General features: G+C 39.3%; 3 protein-coding genes across 3 annotated transcripts; 1 reads left to right on the forward strand and 2 right to left on the reverse strand.

The window, feature by feature from the left end:
* Nucleotides 1-1,254: 1,254 nt before the first annotated feature.
* On the forward strand, nucleotides 1,255-5,507 carry sys1 (SYS1 golgi trafficking protein). The gene is made up of 4 exons (XM_031850741.1): nucleotides 1,255-1,390; nucleotides 2,425-2,680; nucleotides 2,780-2,847; nucleotides 3,134-5,507. The coding sequence occupies exons 2-4, from the start codon at nucleotides 2,519-2,521 to the stop codon at nucleotides 3,372-3,374; spliced, it is 471 nt and encodes a 156-aa protein (XP_031706601.1). The 5' UTR covers nucleotides 1,255-1,390; nucleotides 2,425-2,518; the 3' UTR covers nucleotides 3,375-5,507.
* A 2,898-nt stretch (nucleotides 5,508-8,405) lies between these two features.
* LOC116385398 (neuritin) lies at nucleotides 8,406-10,938 on the reverse strand. Its single transcript, XM_031850865.1, has 3 exons — nucleotides 10,621-10,938; nucleotides 9,743-9,899; nucleotides 8,406-8,978 (listed from the first exon to the last, which is right to left on the reverse strand). The coding sequence occupies exons 1-3, from the start codon at nucleotides 10,670-10,672 to the stop codon at nucleotides 8,744-8,746; spliced, it is 444 nt and encodes a 147-aa protein (XP_031706725.1). The 5' UTR covers nucleotides 10,673-10,938; the 3' UTR covers nucleotides 8,406-8,743.
* Nucleotides 10,939-11,434: 496 nt separating this feature from the next.
* On the reverse strand, nucleotides 11,435-16,421 carry LOC116384860 (translocon-associated protein subunit alpha-like). The gene is made up of 9 exons (XM_031849903.1): nucleotides 16,263-16,421; nucleotides 15,178-15,308; nucleotides 14,992-15,085; nucleotides 14,726-14,853; nucleotides 14,174-14,308; nucleotides 13,665-13,741; nucleotides 12,762-12,840; nucleotides 12,400-12,493; nucleotides 11,435-12,309 (listed from the first exon to the last, which is right to left on the reverse strand). The coding sequence occupies exons 1-9, from the start codon at nucleotides 16,330-16,332 to the stop codon at nucleotides 12,245-12,247; spliced, it is 873 nt and encodes a 290-aa protein (XP_031705763.1). The 5' UTR covers nucleotides 16,333-16,421; the 3' UTR covers nucleotides 11,435-12,244.
* Nucleotides 16,422-19,492: the final 3,071 nt, after the last annotated feature.

Here is a 19,492-nt window from a genome sequence, read left to right on the forward strand (position 1 = left end):
TCCAACATGAAAAAAGCAGTAAATAACACTTTGACAAACACGTCAGGACATCTTATTTTTGTCACCCTCACAGACAATTCGGTATAATATAATAATATATATCGATTCTGCCCCAAGTTGAATCTACTTGAGAACGCTGATTGGCTAAATTGTATGTCACTCATTTGTATCTTTAATCAGCATTAAAGCATCATTGGCTAAACTGCTTCATAGACCCGCCTCTTTGGGGCAGTTTTGCAGGCGCCCCAGCCAGCTGAGACGTGCACACGCGGAGAGGACGTGTAGTCAGGCGGGAGGGGACGTGCAGGAAAAGCATATATTTACCGCAGATATCATATTTTACACATCTTACTGGGTGATTCCATATTTCAAAAACACAAATATTGGCAATTTGTATAGTTTATTATTGTGATTATTTCTTGTATTTTATTTGTTGTGGCTCAAGGTGGGGCGGCGCCCTAGCCCCCTTTATTGACCAGCCGCCATTGCTGTATACTCAGCTGCAAAGGCATGTCGACGTCTGTTGACCATTGTCCTGCATAACGGCCTGTATCGTGTTACAAAACAGATGCTGCTTCATGACTGGCTAGCACTAAAACATGTGGATCTTTTCAGTTTATACTTCACACATTATATTCAGCTTTGAGCCACCGGCGACTGTGTCAAAGCAATCTTTACTGTGGTAAAAGTATCAATAATGCAATATAAATATATTCTGTTACAATTAAGTCTTGCATTCAAAATAAGTTCAAAGTGACAAAACGTTATTAAAGAATACCATTAAACGTGCTTGTTAGAAATTGTTATACTGTTTTATTCTGTAATTATATTACATAACGTTACTGACAGCACGATCAATAAATAAATACATCTTCATAACCTACATGTGTATTATTATTTTACTTATATTTCATTTCTTTATTTGCATATTACAAAATTGTATTTTATACATATACTGCATATAAGATACTTTATAAAGGCGACTTTAACGTAATGTTACATCCAACGGAAAGTAAAACGATGACGATTTAAAAATAAACGTTGCGCTAGCGTAAAAGGATAAAAAAAACATCGAGTACGTAATAGAAAGCACACATGTAACTATCATATAATAATTATTAGATTTCCTCCATCGGTTGTTAGCAGAAAACATATTTCGCGGGAAAACCAGTACAAATCATCTCAGTAATACATCTACGGTGTTTTACTTTGAAAATAAACTGATAGCGTATAGTTTTATTTCCGGATCCACCGCGGGACTTCCGTGTTGTTAACCAGGTACAACCGATGACTAGTTAGGCCTTGACAGTAAAGTTTTGAAAACAGTAAAGCAACCGAAGAAGTTATCGTTAGTACGGCGAGCCTGAAACCTCTGTGACCCGGTGCTCAGGTCTGTATCAGCTGTCCAGAGGTTTTGTTGTTGACACGCCGCTAATAAAGAAAACACGCATGCTAACATGGGGTAACTTGTTGGTTATCTTTACCGTTAGACAAGAAACACAACTTACTACAGTGTTGGTGTTGTTTACATCCACAATTAAATGCCTTGGCTTTTATGTTAGCTTTAAATGAATGTCACTGGAGGTGTTTGAGTTCTGAACTGAGCTAACAGGCTGTGATTCGTTCCATGAATGTCAACGTTAGCATTGCTAAACGTTGTGTTAGTGGTGGTGGACAGCTAACAGCTAGCTAGGTGCTTGACTCAGTCAAAGCTAGATAGATACACCAGTGGAGGTTTACTCGAGGTATTTATTTTACATTGAAAGGACCCTTCACTTTCCTATTATGTTATCACATGCAGAGTTAACTATACAGTCTATGATTGTTACTGAAATCGCACAATAATATATATATATATATATTTGCTGTTAGAGTTATTTATAGATATGCTAGTTGACCATGGGCAGATGCTCTCATACAGAGGCGGAGTTTTGCATTACCTCATATTCTGTGATTGATTAATTACAGATTATCCGTGTATTTGAAGTTTAAATTTGATATAAAAGATGAAAAAGGGACACTATTGCATTGAATACATTCCTGGCCTGTTGACAAAGTAACGATCGTAGTTGATTTTGTATGGTAGTTGAGGACTGTTTGTACTGCTTGAACTATTCACATGGTATGCACACACCGATTACCCCAAGAACTAAATACCACTTGATATTTATAAGCTCATAGAGGATATTTCATTTGACTGCCTTTTTAACAGTAGAGCTCATTGTGAGGTCCAGCACTTCACTTTACAAACACTTCTACCTCATGCAACACCCAAAATAGTGCTCTTTTGGATTTAAGTCTATACTTCTTATTCCATCTGTTAAAATAAGGACACAACTGTTCATACGGTACTTTACAGCAGTGTAGCTGGCTGACATGATATATGTTAATACATTTCATTAAGTTTTACTTTTTGTGTTTCAGATTCTGAGCTCACACCCGGGTCGAACTAGATGGCCCAGCTGGTAACAGTTGGGGCCAGCTGTTAATACACTGGTACGTGTAACATCAGTCTGCGATGGCCAGTCACTTCCGCAGCTACATCTGGGACCCGGTCCTCATTGTGAGTCAGATTGTGTTGATGCAGTGCATCTACTACAGCTTCTTGGGCCTTTGGTTAGCTGGAGTGGACAGTCTGGTGCAAACTAGTCGGTCACTGGACCAGATCTTCAGCTATGAAGTAAGTTATAGGATCTCTGCCAGCAGCTGCGTGACGTATATTTGTGGCACATTTCTAGACTCTGGAAATGGTATTTAATTCTTTGTTCTGCTTTGGAAGATCCTTGGTTTTGCAACAATGCAGGGCAGGCTCTCAATGATGGCATTCATCTTGAACTCTCTTACCTGGTGAGTCAGATCTTATTTTTTTTTTCTCTGTACATCCAAAGAGATGAGAGCTGTAACACTTCTTACTAAAATGCTGTTGTTCAGTCATCTCTTGATACAATAGCGTAACAGATTTATTCACAACTGCACAATTAAAGGATTTTACACTAGTGGGACTAAACCACTGAAACTTATATTTATTTACATAAAAATAAAATGGATCATTTCTTTTTTTGCATTCACACAAAACTGAAGCATAAATAAGCATGACTTCTATCGTAACTTTTCTGTGTCATTTTTCCTGCAGCGCCCTCGGTCTGTGGTTCTTCATCCGTCGGGGGAAACAGTGTCTGGACTTCACAGTCACTGTGCATTTCTTCCATATGATTGGCTGCTGGATCTATAATGCTCATATTCCATCTGCCCTGTCCTGGTGGCTCGTCAATGTAGCCTGTATGGCGTTGATGGCTGTAATCGGAGAGTACTTGTGCATGCGGACTGAACTCAGGGCTATTCCAGTCAATAGTGGACCCAAATCTAACCTGTGAGATTTTGCCGATACCACGTTGAAAATCTGTGGACGGGTAACCCCAGAGGAACTCGGTCAGAGGAGGTTTTTTCACGGCTTTCAAAAGAAATGGAGCACGAACTTCCATCAGCGTAGACGTTGGATTGTCATCCATCGTCCCTTCAAGTGATAAACCAGACGAACTGATCTATTTATTGTTCATAACTGTTAAATGTTGGACAGTATTAACTCTGTAGCAACATATACATGCTTTATTGCTGATAAAAGCAGATGTTAATTTACACCGTTCTCGGAACCTAATGACTATACATTTTATTTTAAGTAATTGCACTTTTGTGTTCATTTTAATTACAAAAGCATGAGCATCCCATTTGCTCATTTTAAGATCTACGATATTTTTTTCAGATGCATGCTCATCTTCAAATGACAAATTGAAACGTCAGAGCAAATGCAAACTGTCTCATAAAGCAGCAGAGCAGCAACAAGAAATGTTCCTCTCTCTTTGTGTTGGTATAATTACAAGCTGGCCGGGTTGGCAAACAAACGTGAACATGATGTCATACTTTGGATTTAAAATTGAAATGTTACAGTCACTGCACTTTAGAGATGTCATTGTGCAAATATACCTATCGAGATTTTATTATGTTTAATTACAGCTGCATCTTTAAAGTTAAATGTTGGGTAACAAGTTCAGTGTTCAAAGAGGTTTTATGACACTAATCAATCATTTTGTAAATCCAAATGTAGGAAAACATTTTCTGCTTCATAATCTCACTACATCATTAGTCAGAATTATAAAATCAGGCTCATTTCTACGATTAATTTAGCACACAATGCTCAGTTTTGGCCTTCCCTGTTGAGCTTGTACATCATATTACCCAGCTTGCGTTGTTTGTCTCCGTCTCTTTATGTCATGATTTATTATGCAGACATGGCGGCCACTTTGGGGACAGTTTGTCAGCCACCAGCTGTGTTCTGACAACAGACTGTCTGTGTTTCTGTGGGGGATGTGATATGAAAAGTACTGAAATGTGCAGCACTGGTGGTTTCTGGAACACTTCTAATTTTACGATGGCTTTTAAAACACTGTCAAAATGATCTACATATTATTAGAGTGCCACGTCCTTTAACACATAGTGGTATATATTTTTACTCTGCGTGCTGAATGTCCGATCAAATATCTGCAGCTTTGATAGTGTGGACTATGCAGTGTCTGCTTTTGAGGCAGAGTTTGATGTTTACAAGCTGTACAAGAGTTGTACATTATGGGAAATTCACTTATTTGTTTTCCTGGTGAGGGTTAGAGAAAGATATCAATTATACCACTCGCATGTCTGTCCATTTATTATATGACTACCGCTAGATTAGACTGGAGACTCTGAAGAACCTACCCTGTTGTCCAAAGGTAAATACATTAAACCCAACACCTCTTAAGATCACAAATTAACATGTTGTATCTCGATTGATTAAAACTCAAGTCTAAAAATGACACGTTGTGCTTTTACCGAGGTTATGTGCTGTCCTATTTCTTTGCTGGGTGCGGTGATATCCTGGAGTCTTGTTGGCAACCTGCAGCTTTTCTTCAGTTTTCTTACAGATTAAACAAGATGCACAGTGTTAATCAATGAGCTGTAGAAGTGCTGGGAGGCGTATTCTACTACATTCAGAGCCAGGCTACCTGTTTCCGACCCATTTCTAATCTTTATGGCTGCTGGCTGTAGCTTTATATTTGCACAAACATGAGAGCGATATCAATCCCCTGATCCAAAGAAAGCAAATGAGTGTATATCCCAAAGTGTCGACCTATCCTCTGTTATGTTCAAACCATGACAACACTTTCTAAGCCAGTGTTCCGTACTGTTTTATGATATTTTTGCAGCCGCTGCTCAAAGTTTTCACATGCAACGCCAACTATTCTTTAACATAAACATTAGTTTTTATAATGTGTTTAAATACAAAGTACCTGACAGATGGACCTATTAATGTAATTACAATTTCTGACTTGTTTCTATTGCAGAAACATCACAGACAATTATCTTATCAATATTCCTCCTCTCTGAAGATTTAAATACAGGGTGTTGGCACCAACATCAAGGAATTATGTTGCAAGTACTTTTGTGCATATGCTGTTTAATAAAACACTACCAGTTCATATGGATGCTTGTAAATCTCAGTCAGGAAACTGTAGGTGAAAAAAATAATTGGCCATTATGCTTCAGAGATCAAAGATAGGTCCTCTAATGAGGGGCACACCACAAGCGTGTCTTTAGATCTCTGAAAGTTTTCCACCCCGGGCCCAGATCCTTCAATTTCTGTCTCTTACTGTTTCTTCTGGAAGTGTCCAGGTGGAAAGAAGCAGATGGGAGAAGTACTAATGAATAAAACTACTTGTTGCAATCCTCATTACCAACACTTTGCTTCAGGGAGGGCTAAAAACAGACACTCTGTAAGTGAGTCGTACAGCAGAAGTTACTGCATCGAGTCACTATTTTACCCTTTTGTGTTTCTAGATCTTTGTTATCCATTATTTTACTGAAGGTGCTGCACACACACACACACACACACACACACACACTGTGTTTTAAACATGGCGCTTTATTATTACAAACACATTACTTTGCCATATATTGCTTTATACAGTCTTGTAAATAGTGTGCTTTTCTATCAGTAAACTCAAAAAAACCATTGATATAGAACTTGCTTTTACATTCAGAGGTTCTTTCCGTGTTTAAACTGCCGTTAGGGTTCATTTCTTATGGTATAATGCTTATGATAATCATTTTCATGCTCTTTTCAACGGCATACAAAGGGATACGAGTCCTCTCTTTAAGAAGTGGTCGTACGTATTGCTCATGCTTTGAGGACATCACAACTGTTCTTGTATTCTCACCACCAGACACACAATGGATGACATAATGCGAGCATGAAATAAATAGAAACAACTAGAACAAACATGCTATGAGAGGTGGAGGTGGGTGGGTGATACTCTGAGGAGCTATAGGCTAACTTCATGCACAGATCAATACCACCATACATGTTGCCCAAGGTGAAATCAACATAATGTTCATTACTCTGAAGCACTGTCACTAAAATGATCATGCATTTGGGATTAAAGAGATAATTCCTTTGAGGACCATCAGAATTAAAGGAAATATGCAAATTGTGACACAGTTTTGGAAAAACAAACAAAACAAATCAATGCTTTCACTCATACATTTTCGGTGTACACTGAATCTAGGTAAACACTGCAGTATCGGTACAGAAAACTCCAGATTCTTTGAAGAAAATGCAACCTGTATACTGATTCATAGTGATTAAACGACCATTATAATTAGTAATACCTCACATGGCTTATGGCTTATTGTGTATGTCCATGTTATCGTGTCAAACTGTAACACTTCTGTTGAGATTCACGACAATCGTTTTGGCTGCTTTTGAAGCTTAAAATCAAGCCTGGATTTCTCAAAATGAGATTGAATAAAAGCATGAAACAGATAAATTGAACAGCACAGTTAATCTGTTTTGTTTGATATCATAATTATGCAATGCATTAATGGGTTAATCATAGATTGAAAATCCTATTGATACAAAAGCGATTATGGATTTGTTTTTACAAAAATAAGGTTTTGCTTTTGCATATCATTTGACTTTAGATCAACTATAGTTTTTTTCTTTGAAAATCTCTGTAATATAATCCACCCCTGTGTGGTCTATCTGCTGTATGAGATACTGTGTTTATTCAGTACTTACAGGTCTTTAAAGTAAAGTTTTAGTAATATCGCGCTAATTACAAGTGAGCATTTTCACAAAAAATGGAGCAGGTATTAATGATACAACACGAAACATTCACAATTAAGATTTCCTTTTTTACACAAACATCAACAGGTCAGAAGTTTGATCGATCATAAGACTGAACCAAAGCGTGGGACGAGGCTCAGAGAGCAAAGAAGAGAAAGTGAACGTGTGAGGTCGTGTCAGGATGTCGGTTTTTGGTGTCTTTATAGCAGCCGTGCAACATCAACCACAATGGGCTGAAGTGTTGGTGGGGCAAAGTGTTATACAAGTGGCTTGATTGTCACTTACACAAACATTTACTACACTTGAAAACAGATTAAAGGGTCATTTCACCGATAATACATCTGAACGTTGTTTAGTTGCTTTAGTGTAATTAAGTCTGACAGATTCATGTCTGTATTTAGGTTTGGTCCTTTCACTGATCAATACGTTGGCAACATATTCAAATAGTTTCTTAATGACTGAGATAAAAGATTTGCCAAGATATTGTTGTTATTTTTGGTGAAGTGCTCCTTTAAATGTTTTCTTGCAATGTGACAGCTATTACATCACGATGGCTTGGCTGGATTTATACAAACTCACTGATTAAAATTGCTTAAATTTGCTTTCTTGTCGAGTATGTGACAATCGATACCACTCTCATGTCTGTACACTAAATGTTACACTAAAAGCTACAGCCAACAGCAAGTTGACTTGGTGTAGCTAAAGGACAAGGAAACAGGAGGAAAGGGATCCAAAGGTAACAAAATCCCGCCCTTCGGACATGCCTAAAGCTCACTAATTAACATTTTATTTGTTTAATCCGTACAAAAGTGTAAAAAAAAGTACAAGTTGCGGTTGTACGAGGAGTGACGTGTCAAACCATTTCTCAGTCGGAAGCAGCCATAGCAGCCGTGTGCTAAGCTAACTGGCTACTGGCTGTAGCTTTATATTTAGTGTACAGACATGACAGTGGTATAGATCTGCTCAGCCAACTCCCAAAATGTTGAACTATTGCTTCAACTATCATAAACCCATACAATACAGGGAGTGGGCACACACTAACACCTTGCTGTCTTAGAATATAATGAAAACCAGAACAACTCCTCAAATACTGCTTTAAAAAATTATCTCAGAGTTGATTCCGCAAAAACTGAACATGATAATGTTCATAAATACAGTATGTATTGCATTAGATTGTACCGGTGATCATGATATTGTGTCCACTCCTTGTATATCGGTAACCAAGAGCCACAGGTGTCTGGCTGTTTGTATCTGAAATCCCTTGAATACTTGGCTTGTTTGCTTTAGTCTGCCTGGACCGATTAGTTGGCTGAAATATAGTTTTCTCAAATACAGTACTAGTTTCTAGACGTCAGGGAAGATCAAGCTGAAGTATTTGAGGAGATTTCAAACATTATTCATTACAGCAAATATTGATTGGCTAGCCACAGACCCGCGTGGCTCTGAGTCAAAATAATCCTCATTATTTAATCACTCATCCCTCTTAAATCCTTGGCTTTAAGTTTGAACTCAGGAGGACCGAACCCAGAGGAATTTGAGGCCCTCGTCATCACCCCTCTCATCTCCTGCACCCCCACCCCCGCCCCGGATTTATACGGGGCACCAGTTGGGCCCAGTCATGATCAGCACGCCTATCAGGGGCAGGGTAAGGGCAGCAAGAGGTGAACTTATGCTGGGCGAGGAGCTGGGGCTGCACAGTTCGAACAGACTACCCTGGAAGCGCATCTTCATGGAGTCCTGCCTCAGAGTCTCCCAGATGGAGCTGACTTCCTCCTGACAGTCGGACAACGCTGTGAGGGCACATGTGTGGAAGGCTTCCCAGTGGCTGTGACAAAACAAAACAAAAAGCATCATCAGATCAACGCTGCATCTGCCATTTCACGCAAGAATTCATCCTGGCTACAGCATGCAGACGTGTCATGGATTAAGATGCTTGCCAGTAATCTATCAGTCAGACGTGATGATGGCTATGGTGGCTTCAAGTAAGTCAAACTGAGCTTTAATTACCATGGCAACTGCATCAGAGAGTGAAACAATATCGCAGATGATATTGCAAGAGGGCCATTTTCAACAGAAGGCTTATGTGTAAATCTTTGTCTTAAGCATACTGTGCAGGGGTTGTAGGGTGCATGCCGTAACAATGACAAAAAAACATCATCGGAATTTCATTACTGCTGCAGCAAAGTCATACATTATTTAGTACAATGGCTCAGTGTCTCAGCACCATTCACTTCTCTATTCTCCCTCTGAGATCTTGACATCTGCTCTTTTTCTCTCCAGCATTTTATCAAGAGATGCACACGTCATACTGTACCTGTCTGTATTCATTCACTGAATCATGCACTATTTCATACTTTTTGAACTGAAATACAGTTTCTGCACAGTGCTGTAGATAGTCGTCTTTTACTGAAGGTTTTTTATTACAGTCCATCTCAGCTGCTTTGTCTTTCAGTTCTCGCTTTCTCTTTTTAAAAGCGACTTTATCTGTTTTGGTAAAAAACATACCGATTCCTTTTGGGGATGTCCCATGTGCACAAGTGAGTGTGGTCTGCTGTTCACACACTCACTCAATCATAAAGTTATCATCACCTGCACACGGCTTCCACTCCCCTCTCGCTGGTCACGTTCTCCTGATAGTTGTCCATGCTATCTCCCAGCTCCAGGACACAATCAGAAAAGTCCTTATAAATGTTCTCACACTTCACATCTACATCGGAGTCTCCTGAATCCATCAGGGAAAAGAATACTGCAAAACACACAGAAATGATGGTTTAGTTGAGTTTATAGGCACAAGCAAAATAAGTAATTTATTTCTAATTTGGTAATTTATTGTGTGTGGAACAGTCTGGTTTATCTTTCTCTTCCATCTCCCCACATCTATTACTATGATCATGCAACTTTTTTTTCACAGAAACACAGTATTTCATTCAATTTGTGTTTGATTTTGATTGGGTTTTTAACCTTCCTTTTTGCAATCCTGTGTAATCTGAACTTTAATTTAGGCAAATGTCAGTGGGCTGTGAAGCAGATGCTACCACTGATAATAATCACGAACATTGCATCTCATACATTCCTTCCACAAAATGCTAAAAAGTGTCGATAATGCACTATTGTGCAAGAGGACAATGCAAAATAAGCACAATTCAAGCAGTAAATATTAGTAAAAGTGGCGTTTAAAAAAAATACATCAGTTTGGCGTTTTTTTATTTTTCGATCTTGCATGGCCAAAAGCACACTATCACCTACAGACACCCAGTTTCTATTGTCGATGGGTGTAGGCTACTACAAGCCATGGTGCAGGTCTCATCCCCATCACGCAACACAGATGGAGATAAATAAAGATTGCAATCATGGCGTGACATTTCTGATGCAGGGAAAGAAAAGGTGTAAGGCAGTTATCTGTGTCAAACAATCCAAAGTGGCTTGCAGTCTAAATACAACCGGAGGAGCAGCTTGTGATATCTTACCCAAGGCAAACGCAAGAATCCCTGCGATCTTCGTCGACATGAAAAATCCCATATCATCCCATTTCAAGCCAAGCGGAGGGCGCGGGATGCTGCCGAGGCACTCGTGAATCGTGTAAGAAAAAAAGCGGAGCTTAGTCACACGGAACCGATTAACTGCCCATTATTAATGTGTGTCGGCGTGTATCAGTGCTTAAGCGGCGATAAACACTTAGTGGGTGTGTATACAGTCTTTCCCTGCTCCGGCCGACTGCTGACGTTACATGCCCCCCCGGCGCGCGCTGAGCTCATCTTCCCCCCTCAGCACCGGACAGCTCTCACCTCCCCGAGGAAGAACCACCGAACAACACTCCTGTAGCACAGGGAGGACTCTCAAGGATGCCCCTGCTGGTTATCTGACATAGCTCGCACTTTATAGATAATATCTGATGTTATCTCAATGTCGAAGCTCCTCTTTGTTATTATAGTAGGCTACACATAGCTGTCTTATATTACAAGTGTATTATAGTCCATGTGTTTCAAGTTTAAATCGGATGCAGTCCTGTCCACTCCACAATGCAAAGGTCGGGTGCATTTTAAAAGTTGCATTATTTTCTATTAATTATTGTTTCAGATGTTTGTTTTTGACCCAAACATTTATTTGATTATGAAAATAATCGTTAGTTGCAACCCTACATGTCATTTCCTTTCAAAATTCCTAAAGTGGCACCATCCACATTTTACTGAAACTGCTGCTGTTGATTGCACGAACCACAAACTGTCAGAGAATGCAGAAGACAACAGTATAATAATTAGGAAATAGAGTTTTTAAGTAAGCAACTAATGGGACAAAATACACTTTGTTCACCCTTTTATTGTCTTTGAAAACATATTTTTCTCCCAAAAGAAATGGCTTGCAATTCGACAGCACCTGTAAATAGTTTGCAATGCTCAACCAAGGAGAAGTTACATTACAACACGGTGAAAAACAACAGGTAACCTAACCTGCAGAAACCTCAAGAGAACACGGTTTAGTATACGTTGCAATTGCAGCTGCCATTGCTCCACTGAAAAACATTTACTTTTAGAAACCTCCTGCTGTATGTGACTGGATGGTAAAAGCAGAGGGGCATTAGTGGGAAACCTTTTAATCTACTTTTTTCTTAACATTAAGTCTTTGCAGGGCACCGCACATACAGCACAGAAAGGCACAATGGTGTTTACATAATAGAGAAGTCATTGAATTATGACTTGACAGCATTCATAAAGCCAGCAGGTTGATTTATTCTGCTTTCTTTTCGGGGCAGTTTGTACCACAATCTTGTTTTTTTTCCCCACAAAAACTTTAATGACTTATTGGTTCATCTTTTATCACCTTTCACACACGTACTGATAAAAAAACGTCCCTTTCAAAGTGGACTGTAGTTCAGTCCTGTTAGTGTCTAAATGGCCTTGCTCTGATCAGAGCAGTAGAGTCCAGGATGCTCTCTGGTCGTCGTTCCGGCAGGATGAGATCCACACAAACATCTGGAACACTCGGGTTGGAAATCTTGATCCATTGTAAATGGGAATTGTGTTACAACGGCGAGGAAATGAGCTTTGAAAGCCTGATGGACAGTATGATGATGATGGATGGGAACGGAGAGTTTTATTGATCGGCTCCAGCTGCCCTATTGGTTCTTTTCCGTGGAGATGCTTTAGGGGAAGCCTTGTCTGTAAGACAGGATGCAAAGATCAGATTTGTGTAACACTAATGTGAGCGAAGAAATCACTTGAAACAGTTGGGGATAAAACTGAACATACTCATGACATTGAGAGTCTCCTGAGGAATCCAGCTGATGTCCACATCGTTCATCCCACCAGTGCCCTTCTCTATTTTCACAGAGATTCTCTTTTTCTGCAAAAGACAAGTTGAAAGACAACATGTTTAATTTTTAAAAAAACAACACATTTTATCCAAGAGCCTGCTTCAATATCAACGTCTCCCTGTCGAAGGAAAAACAAAATCACTTGTTAATGTGCACTCTAATCCATTTGCTGCCATTGACTTTATCCACGGGAAACGTTCTATTACATTTGCAGTGGTAAAACGGAGGAAATGACTCATCCCATCTACATATCTTAACATGAAGAATAAAAGCAGCCGACAGAAGACAAACACATACCGTCCTCGTCTCCAGCACCTGGTACATCCCAAAGACCACCAGGGCCCCCAGTCCAACCAGGAAGATGTACAAGGACATTCTGCAGAAAGAAAACAGAATCAGAATGAAAGCATTGAATGGAAGAGTTCCTCAGCTACATGGTGTTTTTGCATACCCTATACTCTGTAAGTGATGCATGGCTACTGACTGAAATATAGTTTACTTTACTTACATACCCACTACAATGCGTGGTCACAATGTGAAGCAATCTATGTTTCAAATGTTTTTTTGGCGATGCAATATATTTAAATATCTGTAGCAACCAAGCAAGTTGAAGATGGATGTATGAAAACATTTCTATCACCTTTCCTAAATATTCTGCGGTCGACTTATTGAATGGATATTATATAGAAGCACAAACAAGCAATCAGAAAATAGCAATATTCAAGCAAATAGCTCCCTTTATCAGCAACTGAGTCAAACAAAATTGGCCCCTTTGTGCCCTGAAATGACCGGTATCTGAAACATTTGTGGTTTTGAGATTTTAGGATGCAAAACACTTTGCTTTGCCTGAATAATTTGCTGGTGACAGTTTCTGCCTCTTGCACCAGCAGCACAATTTTGACAACTAATCTCTTTGTGCCAATTTCACACCTCCTTTTTACAGGTTCGTGCATGTGCTGCAATAGTCTGGGAACGCTGGTATTGTGAAGCCTTAGATAACTGCATCTAAGGGACATTTCAAACAAGTGATAGGTGGGCAAAAATAACTAGATTTAAACATCAGTTACATCAAACTGAGATGCAGAAATTGGTTTAATACGTCAACCTACTGATTCAGTCATTCTGGTGCTACTTTATAGCGTGCCGTCTTCATTACATACAACCTTTACATACAAGTATGCACGCGATAGAAAGCCTTACGTTTCTCCGTCCAGTCCCTCGTCTAGCTCGACGATGTTGACAGTCTGGTTGTAGATGGCAGTCTGAAACATGTTGCCCTGGAGAAAATAAAATAAAACTAGTAAGTGTAAACTCCAAGTGAACTTTCAAGAACTTTCTTTTTTAGAGCTGCATTTAAAAAAAAAATAAATCTAAATGTCAATATGACTCAGCATCTGTCACATCATTGGTTGATAGCATGGAAACAACAGTCAAAGCTCAGCAGGCAGAAAGTAATGACAGTAAGGAGCCACCAGTCACCCCAACTATACAAAGACAATATAGCTGTTTTATGAATATAAAAAGACAAACTGCTTTGCTGACAATGACTTATTCAGGTATTAGTTTTCATGAATCATCAAATTTGAGGGGGGATGCGATAAACCTTCCTGCGTCTGACATCATCGCACCACATCTCAACCTGAACAGACCTCAAGCACCACCACCACAAATCTATTTCTGTATAAATAAATAATGAAAAACCTTTTTACCTCAGTGTCAAGATAATTGAGGAGGATAACAAGACCAAATGGGCGACCTGCCATGGGCTGAGCTGGGATGAAGGAGTACTCGAAGGAGGCCTGAGCCTGGGGCTGCACCACGGTGCTCAGAGGCAACGCTGTGAACTACACAAAACACACATTATTAATAGACCGACTTTGTTGCAATACAAACACATCAGATACACAAGTAAAAATTCAATGGTTTACATTTTGTCTTGTCTTCTACGTCAAGTAAAAAAGATGCTAGAAATCAATGCATTGGCATCAAAATAAAAAGAGCATGTGTTCAACTGTAAGGGTTTTATTTACCACATGCATTATGTTATTAACCTCTATATTGTTCACAATCATATTTTAACTCTTATATAATCACACCCCAAAAACCTTGAGACACGTATTGAGGACTTTTTGAACATCTCATAATGAAAACAAATCAGCAAATGATCATCTTCTTGTATCAGACTTCACATGAAGTAAAAAAAAAAGTTGTAGCACATGTCTGCCTGTGTTTTTTTATTTCTTATTTTAGATCAGACTCACGTTCTGGATGTAGAACTGGAAGTCTTGTGGGTAACGGAAGGAGGCCTCCAACGACTGAACGGTGAAATCCTGACTTCCCTTGTTGGTGAAACCCACCAGGAACCTCACAATTTCATTGGCAGTAAACTCTAAATGAATTATGAATACAAATAAATATAATGTAAAAGGCATAAATAGTTATAAGATGAAGAGCCAGATAATTGCCGTATACGTCTGTCAAGTCTAGGATGATGTATTCACTTAGTGTAAATGCTGTAAAAGCTCACCTTCTCCTGTCACGAAGACGATGGTTGTGTCGGCATCAGGGTGAGCCGATGTCAGTTTATCAGCTGCTTCATCAGACTCTTCTTCGTCTCCTTCCTGAGGAGGAACATCGCATGACATCGTCTCTTGACCAGCCAGCATGTAAATCTATGGTCGGCTATACTGCTGCATGATGAAAACATACATACCGCAGGTTGCATCTGATCTTCTTCAACAAGCACCTCTTCTTCTTCTTCTTCTTCTTCCTCCTCCTCCTCCTCATCTACTGCAGCTTCTGGGTCCTCAGCAATGTCCTCAGCAGAGTCTGCGGAGACGTGGCCTGCAGAACACACCAACGATATATAAGAGTTGTGGTTTAACCGTCACAGGAAATAATGTTAATACATATTATATTGTCCAGGAGCAGTGTCCCATCTCAATACTGATGAATTGTGTTTTTCTGGTATTTTAAAACCGTTTTGGTAGTTTTATTTTCTCAGTAATCTTTTGACAGTTTTTAGTGGGCGACATGGATAATGAACACATATCCACATTTACTTTCTTTCATATCACTTTTTTTTGTGTGAATACATCAGCCAGCCCTATTTCTTTGTGCCATTCTGCAAACCAATCAATACGCACTACGTTTTAAAGCGATGACTTAGCTGCATGGATTGATCTGCTAGTTCACAATCATTCAAATGCAATGCAAAATGAATGGCTGGGTCTACTCTCCAACTGTTGACACATTGTGATTAATGTCTACAGACAAACCACTTTGTCGCCAGTTTCAAATAAACAGCAGGACAATAAAAGTCACCATTTAAACGTAAGTCAGCTGGAGAAGAAAGCTGCGAGACACCAACAAACACATGGTGAGTTACCATCTTATCTCTGGTGACGTGTCCCAGCAGGAGCGAGCCGTTAACTGTTGCTGCGTCCACAAAGACTTCTACCCTCATTTTTCTTAAAATCACCTCTAAAGCGCACAACGTGAAACTTCGCTTTTCACGGCAGACATTGTTTTTTTTTACGCTTCCACCGCAGCAGCTGTTTGGAGACGATCGTTTTCAGAGTAAAAGAGACGAGATACAACTTTATTACAGTTAATTTAAACTTGCGGATAAACTACTGTCTGTACATTGAGGTTAGTGAAGCGGCGGTGGAGCCTCAAAGCTGCTCGTGAACAGCTACGTGACTGTGCCACGTCAATGTATGTGTGAGGCTGTCTAAAAAACTTTTTAACTGAGGACACGAGACGAACCGTCTGCTTCAAACGAACAATAAGACTTACCGAAGGATATCAATCCACAGGGGAAGGCCAGGAGAAGCAGCAGCAGCAGTTTGGATCCGAAATTGACCATTTTGTCAGAGATAGAGGCTGAAGTTAGTAACACATCAGCGTTCAGGAGAGGAGAGGACAGCAGCAGAGCAGGAGGCGGGATAAGAGGCCGTAGACCCGCCTTCTAGGTCTGTGTGTGTCTGGGAGGGACGGCTGGTTCGTTTTGTATTTTACAGTAGCTCCAGCGGGTTGTGTTTTACTTCCGTTTTACTCATGGAGACAGTGTCTAACATGGGACAACTCTCTCATATTGTGGCTTTCAAACAATATTGTGCAAACTTAAAAAGAGACATCCTGCTGTTTGTCCTTCAAGTAACTCGTTCATAGACTTTAATTCTTACCAAATCACAGGGGCGTTTCTAGGATACAAAGAAAGGGGGGGGCTTAGCCCGCGGCAATTTTTTTTGGGGCCCATTTGGGGCCTCGGATATCCATTGTTTCTGACAGTTCATAGATTGGTTCAATCAGAAAGAGTGTGATTTTGCTCTGTAGTTTTGCTTGCATTCAGTATATGATAACACAAGAGACAGAATTTCAGGGTCATAGTGGAATTTGACAACACAAATATGAACTTTTCTCAAATAAAGAGAGAAATAATTTTCCTGCTTGTAAAGGAAAGACAGATAAACTAGCTTTGATATCCGCGTCACTCCCAAATCCTAATTCTTAAAGGGACCGCACACAATGGATGGAGAATGGACCTGAGAGTGTCAACTTTATATCGTTAAGTATGATGATAGGCTGTTGGATTGTAATTTGAAGGGGGAGAAAACATACAAACCAGAACGCACGCACATATGTAGCATGTTAGTTATAAATAACTTGTCCATGTGAGAAACAATAGTTTAATTTAATGACATCACCAAAAAATTTTTTTTATTTTTTTAAATTTTTTTTATTTTTTTAAATCCAATAATGCCAAATTATTTGGGGGGGCTGAAGAACATTTTAGGGGGGCTTCAGCCTAACGACGCCCCTGCCAAATCATGATGATAGTTGACTTTTGCACATTTTGATTTCTTGTACAGATGGATTCTGCACTTGTCAGCACAATATATTCAAATTAATTTCAACAGTTTTAGAAAGGGGTAAGCTTGTAGTGCAGCATTATATTCTCTTAATGAAAAAAAACTGCCCTTTTATATAGCAAAATGGGTTTTTGTTGTCTTTATTTTGCACATTTCTTTGTGTCACTTTATGTCCTGTGGTGTTTATGTGATAAATATAAATCCTTGAATACTTCCATTTTACTTCTACTTAACGTATTTCATCCAAACAATGTAAGTATTTGAAAAAAAGATGAATTGTTCTAGAATAAAGTTCCCACGTGTATGTTAGGTCTCTTCAATAGACACAGAATTGCAGTGCTTTGTACATGTTAGTGCATCAGTAATATAATGCAATACAATTATATACTCCGGGTTTACTCTGCTTTTTACTACTTTTAATGCACTTTAAATGCATTTTGCTGATAATACTTCCATACTTTTACTTAACATTTTGATTGCTATAACATTTATGTACAAATATGTACAGTTTTAAAAAATAGACCATGAGCCTCTTAACAGTAATTGTCAGATCACTATGGCATTAGGCATTCCTGGATAGGCTACAATAAACCACTTTTCCAGTCTGCTTCAGAACTAATGTTTAGTCTCTGAGTTTGTGTGAACTTCGTATCAGGGTTCAAAGAGTGTCTGGAACCACGAGGAGAACAATTTATATAGTGTAGGGTGTGGAACAACCAAAAGACCTCAAGATGTCACTGTAGCACAGTCACACCAATAGCATACTGAAATCTAACGAGAAAATGTGCTCGGTTAAGAAAAACAAAATGAAGTCTTTCAGGAGGATGAATCCTCCATTGAGACGTACATATTGTATTTCTCTATTCCTTTGATTTCACACAGTGCCATAAACCCATTTAATGGGCAGAGATTAGTGATCGTGGAGTCACAACACAGAACACATCACGTCACCAGAACCTCTGTTGAACCCATCATGTCCAACATATAATAATTAGACTCTTGTGTGTCCACTGCTTCCTTTGAAAAATCCTTAAAAACTCACACATACCCTCCTTCTGCACATCCATCTCTTAAAATAACTGCGTGTATCATATTGTGAAGATGGACATGGCTTGACCTAAAGTTGCCCACACACCTTGCAGGAAACCAGGCATCCAGTGTTGGTGGGTGCGATGAGTAAAAATAGACCTCGGGACCAGCTGGAGGATGTGTCAGGTCTGCGTCGCCGCTTCACTGAATTGACATTCAAATCAAATGTGGAGAAGTGTGCATGTAAGAAAAATGTTATGATTAAGAAACTTTATGTGATTTAAACAGCGAAGGCTTTGCTGTTTTCATTCATTATTCAAACTACAACATTTCAATCTTCAAAGATGAGCAGTCTTTATTGGTGTAAATCAGCGGTGGCTTGTGTGTTTGTGGCTACGCCCTTTGTGACCTTTCACCCCGTCATCTCTCTGATCATTCTCTACCGTGTATGCATCTCAAGTCACCTTGCAGTGGTCATCAGGTGACGGTGAAGTCTAGAGAATAGAACATTTTGGTTTATCCTCAATCAGGCGTACAGAGAGCTGCATAACCAGGTTTAACTGTGGTCCATGTCCCAATATGATCAGAACTAGGACGAGACTTAAAACCAGGACACTAGTTTGCATGTAAACACAGCCATTAATGGATCTATAATCTTGGCGATCTCCTATAAGATGTCAGTTGTTTTCACTAATTTAAAGTGTGTTTGGCCGGCTGCAGCCAGGTTTAGCAGGTCCAGCTACAGAGAGAGGTTTACTTCCTTTTTTACGATGCTGATAATGGAGTTTTTCTTCACACTTAGTCTTAGTCATTGTCACTGGTATATTTTTGTCCAAGCAACTCACGGGTGACTTGACAGCTTTATAACAAGATATGTGATAACAGCACTAAGCTGATGACTCAATGCACCATTTTATTTAAATCTATCCTGTTTCCTTGAATGTTGAGGGGGAAATTTGTCCTCTGATAAGATATTGAAACATGACAGAATGATAAATAGAATGCATACACAAGCCAATGAAAGTGACAATTTACTTTCTCAAAGATACCAAAAGGAATTTTCAGAGTAATTTATGTGAAAATTGGTTGTTTTACCTATAATATTCCCCAATATTGTCAAAAGAG

The sequence above is a fragment of the Anarrhichthys ocellatus genome, unplaced genomic scaffold, assembly GCF_004355925.1.
Source record: "Anarrhichthys ocellatus isolate YVR2014 unplaced genomic scaffold, GSC_Weel_1.0 scaffold1, whole genome shotgun sequence".
Lineage (NCBI taxonomy): Eukaryota > Metazoa > Chordata > Actinopteri > Perciformes > Anarhichadidae > Anarrhichthys > Anarrhichthys ocellatus.